The sequence below is a fragment of the Aquila chrysaetos genome, chromosome 18 (assembly GCF_900496995.4).
Source record: "Aquila chrysaetos chrysaetos chromosome 18, bAquChr1.4, whole genome shotgun sequence".
In the NCBI taxonomy this organism is placed as follows: Eukaryota; Metazoa; Chordata; class Aves; order Accipitriformes; family Accipitridae; genus Aquila; species Aquila chrysaetos.
In genome coordinates this window covers 21,338,693-21,355,220 of record NC_044021.1, presented here as the reverse complement: position 1 = coordinate 21,355,220, position 16,528 = coordinate 21,338,693, and the positions used below count along the sequence as shown (strand labels likewise).

At 37.5% G+C, this 16,528-nt stretch overlaps 1 protein-coding gene across 7 annotated transcripts in view; it reads left to right on the top strand.

The window, feature by feature from the left end:
* Nucleotides 1–16,528, top strand: part of KIF13A (kinesin family member 13A) — a 119,005-nt gene that overhangs the window by 61,212 nt on the left and 41,265 nt on the right. For all 7 annotated transcript variants that reach the window (XM_030041789.2, XM_030041788.2, XM_030041793.2 and 4 more), the window contains exons 5-14: nucleotides 2,043–2,135; nucleotides 2,637–2,817; nucleotides 3,868–3,955; nucleotides 5,274–5,408; nucleotides 5,944–6,056; nucleotides 11,238–11,349; nucleotides 11,751–11,963; nucleotides 13,557–13,667; nucleotides 14,830–14,964; nucleotides 16,155–16,285. In XM_030041789.2, the coding sequence (XP_029897649.1) occupies nucleotides 2,043–2,135; nucleotides 2,637–2,817; nucleotides 3,868–3,955; nucleotides 5,274–5,408; nucleotides 5,944–6,056; nucleotides 11,238–11,349; nucleotides 11,751–11,963; nucleotides 13,557–13,667; nucleotides 14,830–14,964; nucleotides 16,155–16,285 (1,312 nt within the window). The remainder of the gene's footprint in view (nucleotides 1–2,042; nucleotides 2,136–2,636; nucleotides 2,818–3,867; nucleotides 3,956–5,273; nucleotides 5,409–5,943; nucleotides 6,057–11,237; nucleotides 11,350–11,750; nucleotides 11,964–13,556; nucleotides 13,668–14,829; nucleotides 14,965–16,154; nucleotides 16,286–16,528) is intronic.

Here is a 16,528-nt window from a genome sequence, read left to right as displayed (position 1 = left end):
GTTTGTGTTGACCGTTTGAAAATTAAATGTCTTCTGAAAAAAAAATCTAGCTTTGCCTATGAGATACAAATTGGGTTTCTTCCCTGGTGTTTAGTAGTAAGGGATTCTGTAGGTCATCTTGTGGTTATCATGACCATGCACAGTTTTATAACATTTTGGTGTCTGCTTTTTTTTCTTGGGAAACATGGAGGAGGTTACTGGTTTATTGCTGTTCAGAAGTGGGTAACAAGTTTTTTCCTTTTCTGACAAATGGTTTTATTCTCCACACACAATCATTGCAGAATATATACACTTTTTTTCTCTTAATAATTATACTCGGCTTCAATCTTTTCTTGATTTTGTGTTCTTGCTCAACAAGATAGTAAGTGGCTTCCTGCCTCTGTGATATTTGGTAACTTCAAAATGGGCCCTCAGGAGCTGGTTGGAAAGCAAACTCTTGTGTATTGTATGTTCTTATTAAAATCTTCCGCTGACATATTTTCTTCATTCATTCTTCAGTAGTTTAACATTCTCTATAGCTGTTTCCAGGTTGTTGAACAGTGATTTCTCAACACAGATATTATGACCAAATGATCCTAAGTTGAATGAGAAGTGAGTGAATGTGCATGGGGGAGGAGGTGGAATTACTCTGGAGTACAGCAGATTCTCCTCTGGTTTTAATTCCTGTATTCAGCGTTTTTGAACTGTGTTAATCCAAGGAGCAGTGACACTTTGGAATTTTAGAAATTCAGCTGGAAAGATACACAAAGACCATTTGATAGGGCATCGCTGCACTAGTTTTTCCTTTACAGCAGATAAGAAATTAGGCTAAAGTTAAAGGAAACTAAAAGTAATTTAGAACTTTCTAGTCCTATTTACCTGCCTGTAAATCATTCCACAATCATACCACAGGTTGTTCTGCAGGAATTTTCTGGACTACCAATTACTCGAGGATCATGGAGTGTAAATATTCTCATGCAATGTATGAATGTATAGCTAGATTTTTATTTTATGCCAGTATGTTCCATTTTGAGAACCATGGAAGTCATTATTGCATCCACTGTACAAAATAATTTCTTGTAACTGACAACTGCTGAAACTAACTAAAATGAGAGATGCAGCTGATCATAGCTGTTCAGAAAGTCACCAGGCAGTGAATGTTAAGTTTAAAACCAAACACCAGAAGGTGTATAAATACTGTCCTTAGCTCACCTCTGCTTATTTTGGGTGTACACACAGCTGGTGTAATTCTTTGATCAGAATTCAAGGCAGACAACCCATTGACCCTCTTTGTGATCTACAAATACTGGGCTTTCCCATTAAAAAAAAAACAAGCACTATGCCTATTTTCATCTTCTACAGCTAAAAGATTGAAGTGCATCTAAAATCTGCCTGGCAGAGGGAGACGATTTTCAGACTATGAAATTCTGCAGCTGACATTTCCAACTATGGATTTGGCAGAATATATCCTCAAAAAGCTCTGTTGAAGTCTCGCAGCCTCCTAATATGCATTTCTTCCCTGAATGTCACTGGAATGCTTTTATCTTGATTCCAGCATCACCTTGCCATGGGGCGAATCATAATAGCTTTATAGTGAAACTTGAGGCCAGTTCCCAAGAGAGCAACTGCTACTATTTCTAGCGTGATATTCGTTGTATCTGTAATAGCCTAGTTCACTAGTGGGTTTCATTACAATTCTGTTGCAGAACTCTTTTGGGTATAGTTTGTGATTAAAGAATGTATATTAATTGCAAAATTTATACTTAAATAATACAAAATTTAGACATCTATGTTATTTTCTAAGCATTCAACTCTTATGATGCCCTTTGAAGAACTACTCCCTTCACAGAAAAATCAGCAGTATATTTAAACACAGAGGTAGTTGTTACACTAGTTTCAGGCAAATGTTTTGAACTTGTCACTCAGTTGTACGTGAAATAATTTTTTTGTTCATCAGTGCACTCAATAGTAAAAAATAATTTGCAGACCTTTTTTTTCTTGCTTTCAGTAAATTTTAGTCTGTTATTAAATTTAAAATAAACTTAAAAATAATTTTTTTCTAGGTCAAGAAGTGGTGTTCAAGTGCCTTGGAGAAGGAATTCTTGAAAAGGCCTTTCAGGGATATAACGCTTGTATTTTTGCCTATGGACAGACAGGTGAGTCTCCTGTACTAAAGGGGAAGAATGCTTTTTGTGCATGTAGCAAGTGGGAAGAATAAAACATAAATATTAAGCTAGGTAATATTTTTAAAAAGTATTTTGAAATATCATAATGTTAACTGTCAAACATTTAGCACAGCCAGTGACAATGTAAAGTTCTTAAAGCAGCTCTGTAAATATGTTCCTAGTTACTACCTGTTGGGGCTGCTTTCAAAGCCTGAAAGGAGTAGTTCATACTGAAGGCTTATTCAGTCATTTGTGTTCAAAGGGGTCCCAAATAATGGCCCTGCTGAAAAGAAACCTTTAAGATAATTTCTCTTTTTGTTTGCCTTTACCTTGTAGTCCAAAGAGCAAGCTAGCTGTCTGGAATAGCGTGTCATGTTGTTCTGATATGGGCTTCTGGAGGAATAAAAAGTGAATTAAAACGTGTGCTTCATGAACAAATGAGTAGCTCAGAACCACATTCTAAAGCATTTTATTCTCATTTTTTTCCTTTAGGTTCAGGAAAATCCTTTTCAATGATGGGCAATGCAGAGCAACTGGGTCTGATCCCACGGCTCTGTTGTGCTTTATTTCAGAGAATTTCTGTTGAAGAAAATGAATCTCATACTTTTAAAGTCGAAGTGTCCTATATGGAAATTTACAATGAGAAAGTCAGAGATCTGCTTGACCCAAAAGGGTGAGTAGCTTCACTCTCCCCCACAGCCTTCCTTATTTTTGTCTGAAACTGTAAAAGTAGAAATCACTTTTGGAATTCCTTGAGAAGGTTTTTTCAGAATATATGTTTATATGACTTCCCTTAGAAAGGATTAGATACCAAACACCCAAAAGAAGAGAATATCCATGTAAAGCTTGTATATGAAGTAGTAACTGGTGTGGATCAATTTAAATACTAGGATACTATCATAATGATGCAAACAAATACTGTATGACGTAGTTTACCACCAGAAAGCAAGTACAAGAATGTGCAAGTAAATTCTGGTGTATTTTTGCCATATGATCCAGAGTGTATCCAGGTAAGAATTTTCATGAACTGGAAGGAGTTTGAAGCTTATTTGCAACTTGGCTCTCGTGGTTTACATGTTGAACTTTTTGAATGTGGAAGGGTAGCACCTCGGAATATACTCATGGCACTCTTTCTTCCGTTTTATCTACACAAAAATACTGGTTAGGCTCTCTGGCTTGGAGATGTCTAGACAAGAGGTAGTTTGATAGGGTTTTTTTTTTTTTTTTTGCTGAGCACTGATACATGTGGTATATATTTTGATTCTTGAACATAATTGCACTAGGTGAAGAAGTATGCAAGTTAGGTAAAAAGGTAGATTTGAGACTTACTTGATATATGTCAATAAAGTATGGAAAATGCAAGAAGAATTGAACCTTTAGCAAATTGCTGGGGGGAGCAGGGAGGATTTCTGGTTTTCTTTTTTGTCAACATTAGTTCTGCCAAATAAGGCATTTCAGGTTTTGTTCCAGCCACAAATATTGGGGTGAGAGGATGCATTAAAAGTAATTCATGTATATAGATTAAAACTGGTTAAATTAATTTGAGTCTTTATTGTTAATCTGAGTTAAAAACAATTCTGGAAGACTTTTTTCCTCCTGCTACAATTAAAAGACAAATTGACTTCTGCTATATAGAAGATTGTTATAATTTCATACTATAATTTTTGTTTTTCAATAAAGTTCACACTAGTGGATTGTGCATAAAGTCTACTTTATTCCATAGGAGTCGGCAGTCCCTTAAGGTTCGAGAGCACAAAGTGTTGGGACCATATGTAGATGGCCTGTCTCAGCTGGCTGTTACAAACTTTGAGGTAAATCTAAACCAATGACAAGTTTATAACTAACACCTATGTACATAAGCAATAGGAATCCTATAAGAGATAAACTAGTGTCTATCCAGACATTTTGGTTCTTGAGTGTTTATGGTCTCTGGCAATCACAAAGATCTTCTCTAATGCTTCAGGAGTATTTATTTCATGTAAAAGCATTGGATTTGCCTTTTATGTTGGTTAAAAATAGAATAGTTGTATCGCTTTATTTTGCGGTTTTCAATGCATATATTATACACCAAAAACACAGTGTTTCCTTGACACAGGAAATACGAGGCTTCCAAAATAAGATTAGTCTTCCAGCATGAATTCCTTTGATTTTGTTGTTGATTGTGACCTCTAATTTTATACAGGTATATTGCATGAGGAGCTACAACATGGCTTTTATCATTCATAATTTAAATCATGACAGCATCTGAGCACACTTGAGTTACCAAAATACATTAAAATAAATCAGTATTGTAGAAGCCAATGAACTACTATAGCTGCAATGAAAATAATTAAAGTGGTGCAGTTGTATGAATTGTGTAGGCCTTTCTTTTTATGAGGAAGCTGATTTGGAAATGTTGGTTTTAAAAAAATGTTAATTCTTTGTGTAGTATTGTCTGGGAACTGTTTTGCTTTTTTATGGGGATTTTTATTTTTGTGAAGCATCTGTGCATATATAGAATTATAAAAACTGCTTTTGCAGCTTTTATGGTGAATTGCGTACTTTGAAAGCACACCTTCTTTCTTCAAATTCTAGGAAATCTAGTTCATACTTAGTTTTGGGCTGATGACTCTCATGAAACTGTCTTGGAGGACTCAGCGAGCACTTATGTCAGACTCAGCATAGCTGCCTATTTTTGCATATGTGGGAAGGTACAGGCTCCAAGTGAGGTAACCCTTTGAGCCAATTAAGTGAAGAGAGTATTAGTGAAGTTCAGTAAAGAGATGCATTGTGTTCACTTGTGTAAGTAGATCTGTGCTGGCCTGATTACTGGCATTAAACAATATGATTTGTAATGTGGATGTTGCCAACATATTTCAGCAGCAGATAAGGAGGAGGTGTATTGACTGTAGTTGCTGGGCTTTTAAGCGCAGCACTTAAAACAGAGTTGTGATTTAAAGCCATTCTGTGAAATTACATACTCTCTGTACCAATATATCTCAAAATGTGCAAAGAATTTTCTCATTACTTCTACCTTTCCTTCTTCCTCTCTCCCACATGTACACACCCTTCCATCTAGATGGGGATTTTGTTCAGCAAGCACAATACTTGCTTTTATCCTAGCATCACTTTTTACCCTTTTTGCTCTAGGATATTGAGTCATTGATGTCGGAGGGAAACAAATCACGAACAGTTGCTGCAACCAACATGAATGAAGAAAGCAGCCGCTCTCATGCTGTATTCAATATTATAGTGACTCAGACACTTTATGACCAGCATTCTGGTGTATGTATTTCTGTTGATTAATTTATGAAGTTGTGGTGAATTCTTCTTCTTCCTTCTTCCACGTACATTACCAGTTCAGCTGTGCTTCTACCTTTAATGCTATGGGGTCCGGTAATCAAAGTAATATTGACAAGACCATAAGATTGAGAGAATCCTGGAAGAGTGAGGAAGCACACCAGATAGCAAACAGTTGGATCACTTTTTAAGATTATATTGCCACCATGAAACCTGTTTTAGGTCTTAACTGTTGCTGAAGTTGGTATATTTTAATGGCCTACTCTGCCGCTAAGGTTATTGATGTTACCACACAGCTGATTCTGGTTCATTAGTGCTTCAGCCCTTTACTATAAAATATGTGAGTGACTCTTAAAGAGCTATAAAACCTCTGACAATTCCTTCTTTTCTCATATCTTGAGTTTGATACTTTAACCCACATTATTTTGAAGAACAGTGTTTCATGGTGCCAGCGTCAGACGTGTTAGTACTTTGTGCCGGTGTTTCTTAGCTGTTGTTCTCCTATGTCCCATCTGTGCAGAATTCTGGAGAGAAGGTCAGCAAGGTCAGCCTGGTGGATTTGGCTGGGAGTGAGAGAGTGTCCAAAACAGGAGCTGCAGGAGAACGTCTGAAGGAAGGCAGCAACATAAACAAGTAAGACATTGGCATACGCAGGTTGCAAAGCTTAAATCTCGTTAAGAATCACTGTTGTTTCCTTGGCCTCCTCTCTTGGTGTGCTTGTCGCAAGTCAGTTCAAATGCTAGACCTCATCAGAAGCAGTTCAATATGGCTCTTTCAGCTGCTCTGTGCTAAACACCATGTGTTTCTCTACATTGGCATAGGGACCCTGATTCATACTTGACTCAGATGAGGGCTATATGAATTTTATCTGGAAAAAGTGACAGCAGCCCTCTTTAATTAAGCATATACCTTTTGTGATTCATTTATACACCCTGTCCCCAGGCTCATGTGTTTGTCTCATCATCAGCTCAAGGAAGAATGCAAAGTTGCAGAGTTGAATGGCTTTGTTCCAACATGTATTAAAATATGTAAGAGTATAATTCACAGTTTAAGAAAACCAGATCAGAATGAAGCTGTGTTAGTTTAGCATTGCCTTGGGCATTTGTACTCAAGCAATGACAAGTTTCAAGGCACTTTTTTACCGTAATTACTGTATTATTGCCCAAAAGCAAGAATTTAGCACACTATTACTGCTGTCTTAAGTATACTAATTTTCCTGGGAAAGAAAGAGTTTAACTGTTACATTAAAAGCTACTGCTTTTTCAATTTAATTTTAAAATGTTACAAAATGTTTTGGTATTTTAAGTTAACAATGACAGCACAAAGTGTGTTTGAACAGCATTCATAGGTAAAATGATTTTAAATTACCTCTTTTTAGAGTTTGAACATGTTTGCTCTTTCTAGCTTAATTTCTAATCTACTTTGTGTTTCATGCATCGTATTGGTAGCCACGCTGGCGTAGTCCTTGTGCAACAAAATTATGTAGCTCTTTTTGCTAATGGCAGGTATTGTACCTTTACCCCACAGGTTACTTGTTAAATTCAGATTGGTTTTACTAGAAACTGTATTGGTATTTTGCTTAAGCAAAGGTGAAATTAAATGTTTCTTTCTAATTCCTGGGGAAGAAGTCAAATGCCAACTTTCCCAACAGCTATTAACAAATTGCAAGTGTTGTTATAGATACAGAAAGACTTCCTTTTTTTTTCTCTACTAGGATGTTTACTCAGTGTTAAAATTTTACAGTATGGATGTGGTAGGGGAAGGTTGTTTTGCCCAGGCTGAACCTCTTTGACAATACAGGACTCAAGATGCAAGCACCAAACTTTTCTGCAAAAGATATTTTAAAAAGAAAAGTGGACAGCTCTACATTTTCCCATCAATTAAATTCTTATATGGTATAAATCTGTATTACTTAGTTCATTTATTAAGCATTCTCTGTTTGAAATCTCTTTTGGAACTGGTAGGCGAAAGAGAATTCTTAGTGCTGTGCTTGGTGTCTTCTGTTAGGTTTTTGCTGTTACTTGGAGCTTTAATGAAGCCTGACTTTTAACTGGAAGCTTCAAAATTGGTATACATGTTTTATCAGACTGGTTCTTCAGAGAACATTGTGTACGATCTTCTCTTGGGTGTGATGCACCTTACTTATTAGGGAAAAGCAATGATCTTTTCTGGAGTGATACAGTATATTTAAACCATATACCTTACTATGTCAGCTCCTTTTCTAATTATTTTTTTATTCTTCTATAAAAAAGCAGTAAGATGTATTGGTAGCATGTGTTATGTTTAATGGGATCAAAATGGAGCTGCTGAAATTACCTGGCAAATCAATTTGCTGCTTGTGCTATGTTTTATTACCTTGAAGAAGAATGGGGAAATAATGTACCTGTTTATATATTTACAAGGCAGGGAAAATGTACACTCAGCTGTGCGTACCAAAACTGCGTAGTGTGACATTCAGCCGGTCTCTGCAGGTGTCTGTGCCATTTGTTTCTGATGAAACCTGGCTAGGGCTTTGGTAGCTGCCACCTTGGTCCCACAACTCATCCTGTTGTAAACGCTCTTTCCTATCTTGGGACAGCATGTTGCAGGGGGGAGGCGGTGGATTGCTCTCCCACGTACTGAAACAACAGAGTTGTGTCATTTTGTTACAACTTTATGCAGATGTTAATAAAGATTACTTCTGGTTTTTCTCAGAGCTGATGCAGAATGGCCTTGGCAAAGGTGCTGGGTGTCTGCTCTTTATTATTGAGGGTTTTGGGGGACTTGCCATACCTCATAGGAGAGCTGGATGTGCTTGTTCCTCCCCAGGATGTGCTAGTTCCCATACAGAGTGCAGAAACGCAGGTGCTTAACAACTCTTTGTGGTGTAGTCAAAGCATTTCTAGAGTACAATAGTAGGAGGAAGCAGAATAAACAAGCTGTCAATTAGTGGCTAAGAAAAATACTTTCTGTGAGCAGTCTGCAATTTTAACTCTGATTAGTAAAATCATAGCTGTTGTCATTTTAACTTGAGAATGCAAAAAGAAACCTTTAAAATGTAGGTGGGGGGAAGGAATGGGTTGGGACAGGTCTGGCTCCAAGCTGATTTTAGGGAGGTTTTCTGTATTCAGAGTTAAGTAATAGAAAGGTGGATTCTGCTCGTTGAAGAACTTGGTTGTAAATTGTACAGAAGTAGCTTGAATGGGTGTCATTTAGGGACATAGTTGTTCCCTGCGGTGAGGAAGCACCACTTCTCTTGGAACACCGCTGACTCAGGCCCGTGGTGGGAGTGTGGGAGCTTCCCACTGCCCGCCAGCAAGGGCAACCTCATCGTGCCTCAGGATTAGGGACAAAGAGAACAGAAAGTGTGCAGAAACGGCACTTTCCTGTGCTCTTGCACCACGTGACGTTCACTCTGCTGCTTCTGAACTCCCTCAGTCTGCTGTGCGCCACGGGCTTAGGCCTTCTGGTTGATTCATGATATAAGTAGTGTGAGATAGGATCAAAGTAATGACGCATCTCTGATGCACCATCTAGCATGAAGGAGAGCAGCCGATGAGTCCTGTAATTATTTTGTTGGGCAGCCATTTCTTTTACTGCTTTCCTTAAAGTCTTTAAAGAGCTTTGTATTATGAAATCTCAAGCAGAATACATAAATTACTCCAGTTTGGCTTTTATTGCAGACGGTAACAGTTAGTCTCAAAATAAAATCAGTGTTTGTAAGGAGCAGAAGTATTATCACATCTTTTAATCCTCTGTTAATAAACTATAGCTTATAATTTCCTGTTCATTAAAATACAGTGCCCGTAACTGGAATTAGTGTTGCAGCCCTGTTGTGAAATAGTTTTCAACGATAGGCCTTTTTGAATCCCTGTTTTTCCCATCCCCCTTCCGAGTGTCCTTTTCTCCCCCCCCCCCCCCCCCCCCCCCCCGAGTTTTTTGGCTTTAGTTTTAACATTTCCCCTCATTTAAAGAGAGAAAGAGGAATCAGAGGAAAATAGGCCAGGGTCACTTCTTAACTTTATGCTCCTTGAAGTTGGACTCCATTGGGAACGTGCTGGTGGTGCTTTTCAGTTGTGCTGTAGGAGGTTGCTACGGGGCAGCATGTGGCATCCTACTGTTTGCTCTTGCATGTTTAGCCCCCTGTCATCTCTGTCTGTGGAGACCAGAGACTGGAGGCAAGAACCTCTTCTCCCTTCCCCATCCTCCCCCCACAAGCTTTCAGAGGTTGTTAGGCTTTTGTTTAGGTCACAAACTAAAACTAACTGTCCTTTTTGCTGCAAATTTTTCAGAGGTGAATTGGAAAGTTATCCTATAGAAAAATTTACAAAATAGAGTGCTCTCTTGGGAGATCAGGTTGCCTCGCCTCTGCTTAAATTTCTTTTTTAACTTTGCTTTCAGGTCTATGCTATCTTCATACCCCTTTGTGCTATAGGCAATATGGGACATCTTTTGTGATGCATGTAATGGTTCTTGTTACCTTACCCTCAGATATCTTCCTTGAAATATTCTTCTGCAACATTTTTGTCATTTTCTAAATGTTATTTCTGAACCACTGGTAGTTTCAAGCAGCACTAAGGCCCTGTTACAAATACTGTGCAAACACTGCCTATCAACTAAAATAGTACTACTTCTTTGACAAGAAAACTCGAAAGGATGGAGTGGAACAGTACAGTTAAAGATTTATTTGACTATCTAATTGCAATGCTGCTGAAGTTTTCCTTAGTAGCTGGATAATTGGGCATGACTATGATGGACCAGTATGCTCTTGCACTTCAGCGCTGTCTGTTTTAAAACCCTTTAGGCTAAACATCTGTTTAATGTTCTCAGGCTCCTGAACCAGCTCATTATCTTAAACATACTCACCCCCAGAGCCCCGATGTCATTGAAAATTTACAGAGGGTTGTATAACAATTGGATAATATAATGCACATAAGCTTTGCACAAATTGCTAATACAGTTACCCCTGTTGGTAGAATTGGTACCTGTACCAAAGTGAATGAGTTGTCTGTATTTTCTTCACTATTATAGAGTGGTGTTTGGGATGTGGCTGTCTGCTAAGCAATTTGGGGGCTTTTCTTTTTCATGCTTGTGCAACATTTTTGTAGCTGGGAGATTGTTTGGTCTGTTCCCCCCACAAAAAGCTAGTGAGGCTCCATCTCAATTATAAGTCAACCCATTTGTCAAGGGACCTCCTAATCAGTCTCTTCTGATGAGCAGTCTTCCATTGTTGTGTGATGGCTGATTAGTTACTGGTTCACCAGGCAGACTAGTTCTCCTGGGCCATAGCTGGCTTTGTCTTGAGGATGCCTAAACTAAAACATCAGTGTTATCGACATTATTCTCACACTATATCCAAAACACACTGTGTCACTTACTAGGAAGAAAATTAACTCTCTCCCAGCTGAAACCAGGACACCAAGATAGAAAGATTTTTAGTCTCTGAGAAAAGGTAGATGTCTAATCAAAGGCAGTGATTCTCCCGGTACTGAGGCAGTCTGCTTTGCACTTTTCAAACTATTTTAAATACTTTACTATTTCAACTTAAGTCTTCCTGGAAGTTGGTCTTAGTACTAGGTAAGATGAAACACTGTAGATATCCATTTTTTTTCTTCCAAATATGTAACTGTAACTAAAATAGATGGCCCTGTTTGGAGCCGGGCAGTGGGCTAGCTGATCTCCTGTGGTCATTTCCAACTTAACTTATCCTGATATTTTGAATGTGAAGCTCTGCAGAGTATAAATTAAACTCTTCAGCAAATTGCCTTTTCTGTGTTTTATTAAATCTACATTTGGAACGTGTGTTAAAGCTGTTCTACTGTGTTGCATTTATAGATCACTTTCAACACTAGGCTTGGTTATATCATCACTTGCTGACCAAGCAGCAGGGAAGGGGAAAAACAAGTTTGTGCCTTACAGAGACTCTGTACTCACTTGGCTTCTCAAGGTAATTAGTATTTTCCATTCACCCTGTTCACAAGATGTCAGCTTAACAGTTTGTAGGATCATTGTAGCATACCTCTGTGTACGTGGACTTCTCATCTTATTTTTTTTTTTAAAATGAGCTAAGGAGCTCTAATAGCTAGAAATTGTTCCAAGGAATATGGACAGCTAAGTTTATCTTGTGTTAATTCTATATAAAGTCCTATTTGGCTATTTTCATTTCTAGTGGAATCAGAGCTGGTGGAGGTGGCTGGAAATGTTTATGGATCATACTGGTCAGTTTATATGCAGAGTACCTTTCAGTGTCTAAATAGTAAGCTTTGTATTTTAAGTATCTTTGTAAAGACATTGTATAGTCTCAGAACAGTTTTTAACCTTCAAATTTTCTGTGGATGCACTCTGCAGGACAACTTGGGAGGAAACAGCCAAACTGCCATGATAGCCACAATTAGTCCAGCAGCAGACAACTATGAAGAAACACTCTCTACTCTGAGATATGCAGACAGAGCCAAAAGGATAGTTAATCATGCTGTGGTGAATGAAGATCCAAATGCTAGGGTCATCAGAGAATTACGTGAAGAAGTTGAAAAACTGAAAGAACAGCTCTCTCAAGCTGAGGTAACATTATTCACAGTACAATGTAAACTGAGTTTCCCAAGGACATGTAAAACTCTGGCTGGAAGACTAGCTTTCTTTTTAAGTCTTACAAAATAAGGAAAGGAAGAGTCTTGCACTTTTGTTTTTAATTAATTAACCTTGTTTCTTGAAATAAATCCAAAATAATGTTTGCCTATTTTTAATAACTTTTTAATCACAACATTGTACTGATGGTGACCCTTGTCAGAATAGACTGTTCTGGAAGAACTTCACGTCAAGCAATAATAGATGCAGCACAGATAAGAGCTAGAGTACAGATAAGAGCTAGAGAACTTCATTCTGTAGGCTTATTAGCAGAAACTTTTTTTGCGTTTGTGGTCTATATAGTTTTATGATGTCAAATGGAAAAGTGTGAAAAGCCATAAGTCTGGTATTGAACCACAAAATATGTGGGACATTTCTCTCTGACATTTGTGAAAATCTATAAAAAATTGTCAAAACTGCAACACCGAAACCATCAGCAATTTGCTTTACTGCCTTAAAACTCTGTGATTGCTGCTTATCCTAGATATATACTTCTGTTGGAGAGTAAAGTATCAGGGTAGGATAGTTTACTTGGTGATACCTGGAGAAACTAGACACTGCAGTGTAGGAAAATATTTTTTATCTTTTGAGGCAAGACACAAAATACTGGCGGAAAAAGAACAGAAGTGTGTCTGAGGGTAAATTTGTGTGGTGTTTAAACTTCATGTTCATTTAAGGAATAGTGTGCCTTGTATGAACAGTTCCTTACAGGCTGAAATGGGAAAATCTGCTTTAAGAAAAAGGAGCCATTCACTTTTTTCATAAATAAAATTCTGTTCTAATCCCATATTTTAAATCAGAAAATATTATTGTAGCATGTCCTTAATTATGTTGTCAGACTGTGGCTGAACACAGTCTGTAGGAAGCGTCCAAAGTCTTACTAATTTTTTTAAAAAGTTTTTTCTCTTATACCTTCTGTTAGAAATGGTTATATAGAGTTACAGGTCAGCCTGTTGAATTGTTACTTGGCACTGGACGTATTTGAGCCCTTAGCTTTTGTTTCCTGTTGTGAAATGAGAAGAGCCAGTGTGAGCTCCAGAGCATGCCTTCCTTTGAAGGTAATCAATAGGGTCACTCTGAAAGCTTTAATGCAACTCTAGTAACACTTACAAAACCAAGATAGAATGGAAGGCTAAATATTGAGAGAAATTTGTATTTGAAACTACTTTTGGAAGAAAGACTTTGCAGTGAACTTCAGACAGCTAAGACTTAAAGTTTTTAAATATTCAGATATTTTTATACAGACACTGAAGCTTTAGTGGCCAGGCCCAGGGATTTTGTTGGTTCCATTAGCCTGTGGAGCTATGTCGATCTTCAGCTATTTCAGATCTGGACCATTATAGATTCATTCTGTCCTCTTCCTTTGCAAGTGACCTGTTTCTTCATCTTCTGCCATGAAAAGCCTGGGGATATAGTTGAAGTCTATACTTGTTGCATTTCATATTATGTTGCTGTGTTCAGTTTCCTTGTGCAAGCAAATGTTGCAGTGGAAAGAGTAGCTGAAGGTTTTTGCTAATTTCCATCTTTTAGGCCATGAAGGCACCAGAACTGAAGGAAAAATTGGAAGAATCTGAAAAACTAATAAAAGAGCTAACAGTCACCTGGGAAGAAAAGCTAAGGAAAACAGAAGAAATTGCACAGGTATTTCAGAAATTTTGAGGAATAAAGGCCAGATACTTATATAGCGGAAGTCAGCTGAATTTCATGAGCTTTAGTGGACTGTGCTGTCTTCCCCAGCAGTTATTTAAAATTCCTTTGGATTTTTGTCTTTTCCCCTTGTTTCTGGGGTTTTTCAGTGTTTTGTTTTGTTTTGTATTTTTTTAAGTCTAAATTCCATTAGAATAAGTGTAGCTGTGTCATGATATCATTGATAAAAACTATTATTTGATTTTAAAGTAAAACATCAAAATATGTTTGCGCAGCTCATTTATTTATAAGACCACAGTGGGATCTTGGATGTATTTCCCTTGAAGTGACTAAGAAAATGAAGAATTACAAAAGGATCAGAACTTTGGGTGGTGTTTGTTGCTTTTGCTTTTAGTGACTACTTAACCAGAGAAGGAAAATGTGTACACATATTCACTAAAGTTCGTTTATTATTATTGTACTTAAAATAAGACTTCTGGATTCCAGTGTACTTTTCCATCATTTCCATCATCTATAGCGTGGAGAATGAGTGTTGTTGGTTTCCCTTTCTAGTCCTAATGTTCCTGAAGTATGCTTTGGTGCAACCACTGTTCAAAAAAAAAAAGCAAAAAAAAAAAGCAAAAAAAAAAAAGGGCAAAAACCCAAACCAAACCCAACCAGCCAAATAAAAAAAACCCCAAACTGTAGCAAAGCAAAAGGCATGTGTGATTGAGTAGATGCTTTAGCTGAATTAATAATAATAATGCAGAAGAATAAACATAAACTGTGGCATGCTATTTTCTAAATTATCTATGATTATCTTTGAAGTAATTGCAACAGAGACTAGTTTTTAACTAACATAGATGTTCAAAGCCACACTGTGTTACTTACAAGTAGCCCTAATGAAATCAATAGGGCTGCTTAGGTAAGTAAGTGCCACTTTGGGGAAGCAGGTGTCTGAGGATTAGATCTAACTTTTTATTGTTGGTGTGTAAAAATGAATTCTATTAAACATATGGTACTTAATCAATGTCTTAAGTTCTGTTTCTGGTGGCAATATACAGAATGCATGTTCAGCATATGCATCTTCAGCTTTAGTTGCTCTGCTTTCATTTACTTTTTGTACTTGTCTCTACATATTGCAGCAGGCAAGATTAACCTATTTTTGTGCTTGCAGGAGAGGCAAAGACAGCTAGAGAGCATGGGAATTTCCCTTGAGTCTTCAGGTATCAAGGTTGGGGATGACAAGTGTTACCTGGTGAACCTGAATGCAGACCCTGCGCTCAATGAGCTTTTGGTTTACTATTTAAAGGTAAGAATGTGAACAGGATGTTTACACAGAATGAAAGGACACTTGTTTATTGTTTTGAATTTCTAACTCAATTTGTTTTTTCAGAGTGTATTTAGATTTTTAAGACTAGTTGCAGCAAAATAGGTTAGGCTGCCTTCTACTGTTTAGGCTTTTGTTATCCCTTTGCAGTTCAGCTTTATTGTTTTCCTAATTGATCTCCCGATTGCCAACAGTGGGAGAAGTGCTCAGTGTGTGCCAGTGTTGAGATGAATTCTAGCTTTTCCAGTCAGGATGTGAATAGAACTGCCTTTTGGGCTGAACTTGAAGTGAGAGCCTCCTGTTAGATGCTTCTTTTTGTGGGTCAACTGAGGATTGCTTTAAATATTCAATGAGTTAATCATAAAGAGATTATGTTTAGTAGCAATCAGTAAGAGGAAACATAGTCTTTGATGACAGAAAAGCTTAAGAAAAAGAGAAGCTGGGTGGGAAGCACTGTTAAAAATGTTCAGAAAGGTATTTTCCTAGTGCCACTAGCTTTCATACCATTCTGTTTAACATAGTCTCGTGTCAGAGTGAAGTAGTGTCAAATACAAACCTAATAAGTTTGTAAGGAAATGTGAGCTCCTTGTCAATATAATATGAAAGACTGTCTATATCCTGTCTATAGTTACTTTTCTGCTTTAGTGGCTGAGATAGGGCTTCTGTATTTGAACAGTAGCAAATAAAGCACAACTTCTCTAACAACAACAAAGTGAAATATTTCAGCAGAATTTACAATACAACTTGAAAGTATGTTTAGTTGAGTTGCTATCTATCTGTTTTCTGAAAAGCAGCCAACTCTCTGTGCACCTTGTTTAACTATCCATGTAGTCCTTTGTTACATGTGCCTACATGGCATGGCTGGTTTTCTTCACTCTTTGCATTTATTGCTTGTATGCATAGTCTGAGAATATTTTTACATCAGAATTTGTGCATCAACTGCTTTATTTTGCTTTATCTAAAACCATATGAAGGTAAAGTGTAGAGCAGAAAAACAGTTTGTGTGTGACCTTTACGGTCTTCAAATCTGCTGTGGCACCATTTCCGCTCTATAGAAGCGCTTAGCAAAGGAGAGCACGTAGATTATGCAGTCTCAGTGCTTTAGCTAATATTTTCATAGTTATATAAACAGTGATAGTTTGCTTGTCTCTTAGTAACAGCTTATTTTCTAGGATCACACAAGAGTTGGTGCAGATACCTCTCAGGATATACAGCTCTTTGGTATAGGAATCCAACCAGAACACTGTGAGATTGATATTGCTTTAGATGGAGAAGTTACACTCACACCAAAAGAAAATGCAAGGTAAGAAAGATCAGCAGCACTTTCTAGTGAAGTGTTTGCTTTTCTTTACCAGAAGATAACTTGCGTGCATTTTTATTTTACCGAGTCAGAAGGTATCTTACATTCTGATCAATAGGTAGCTTCAATATAGATGACTTAAACAGATACTTAGAAGTGAAATTCACCGATAAAACCGAGATTTCCCCACACGTGTACACACCCACCCACTCTGCAGCATAACAGGCTATCGGTGGTTTGGCTCAG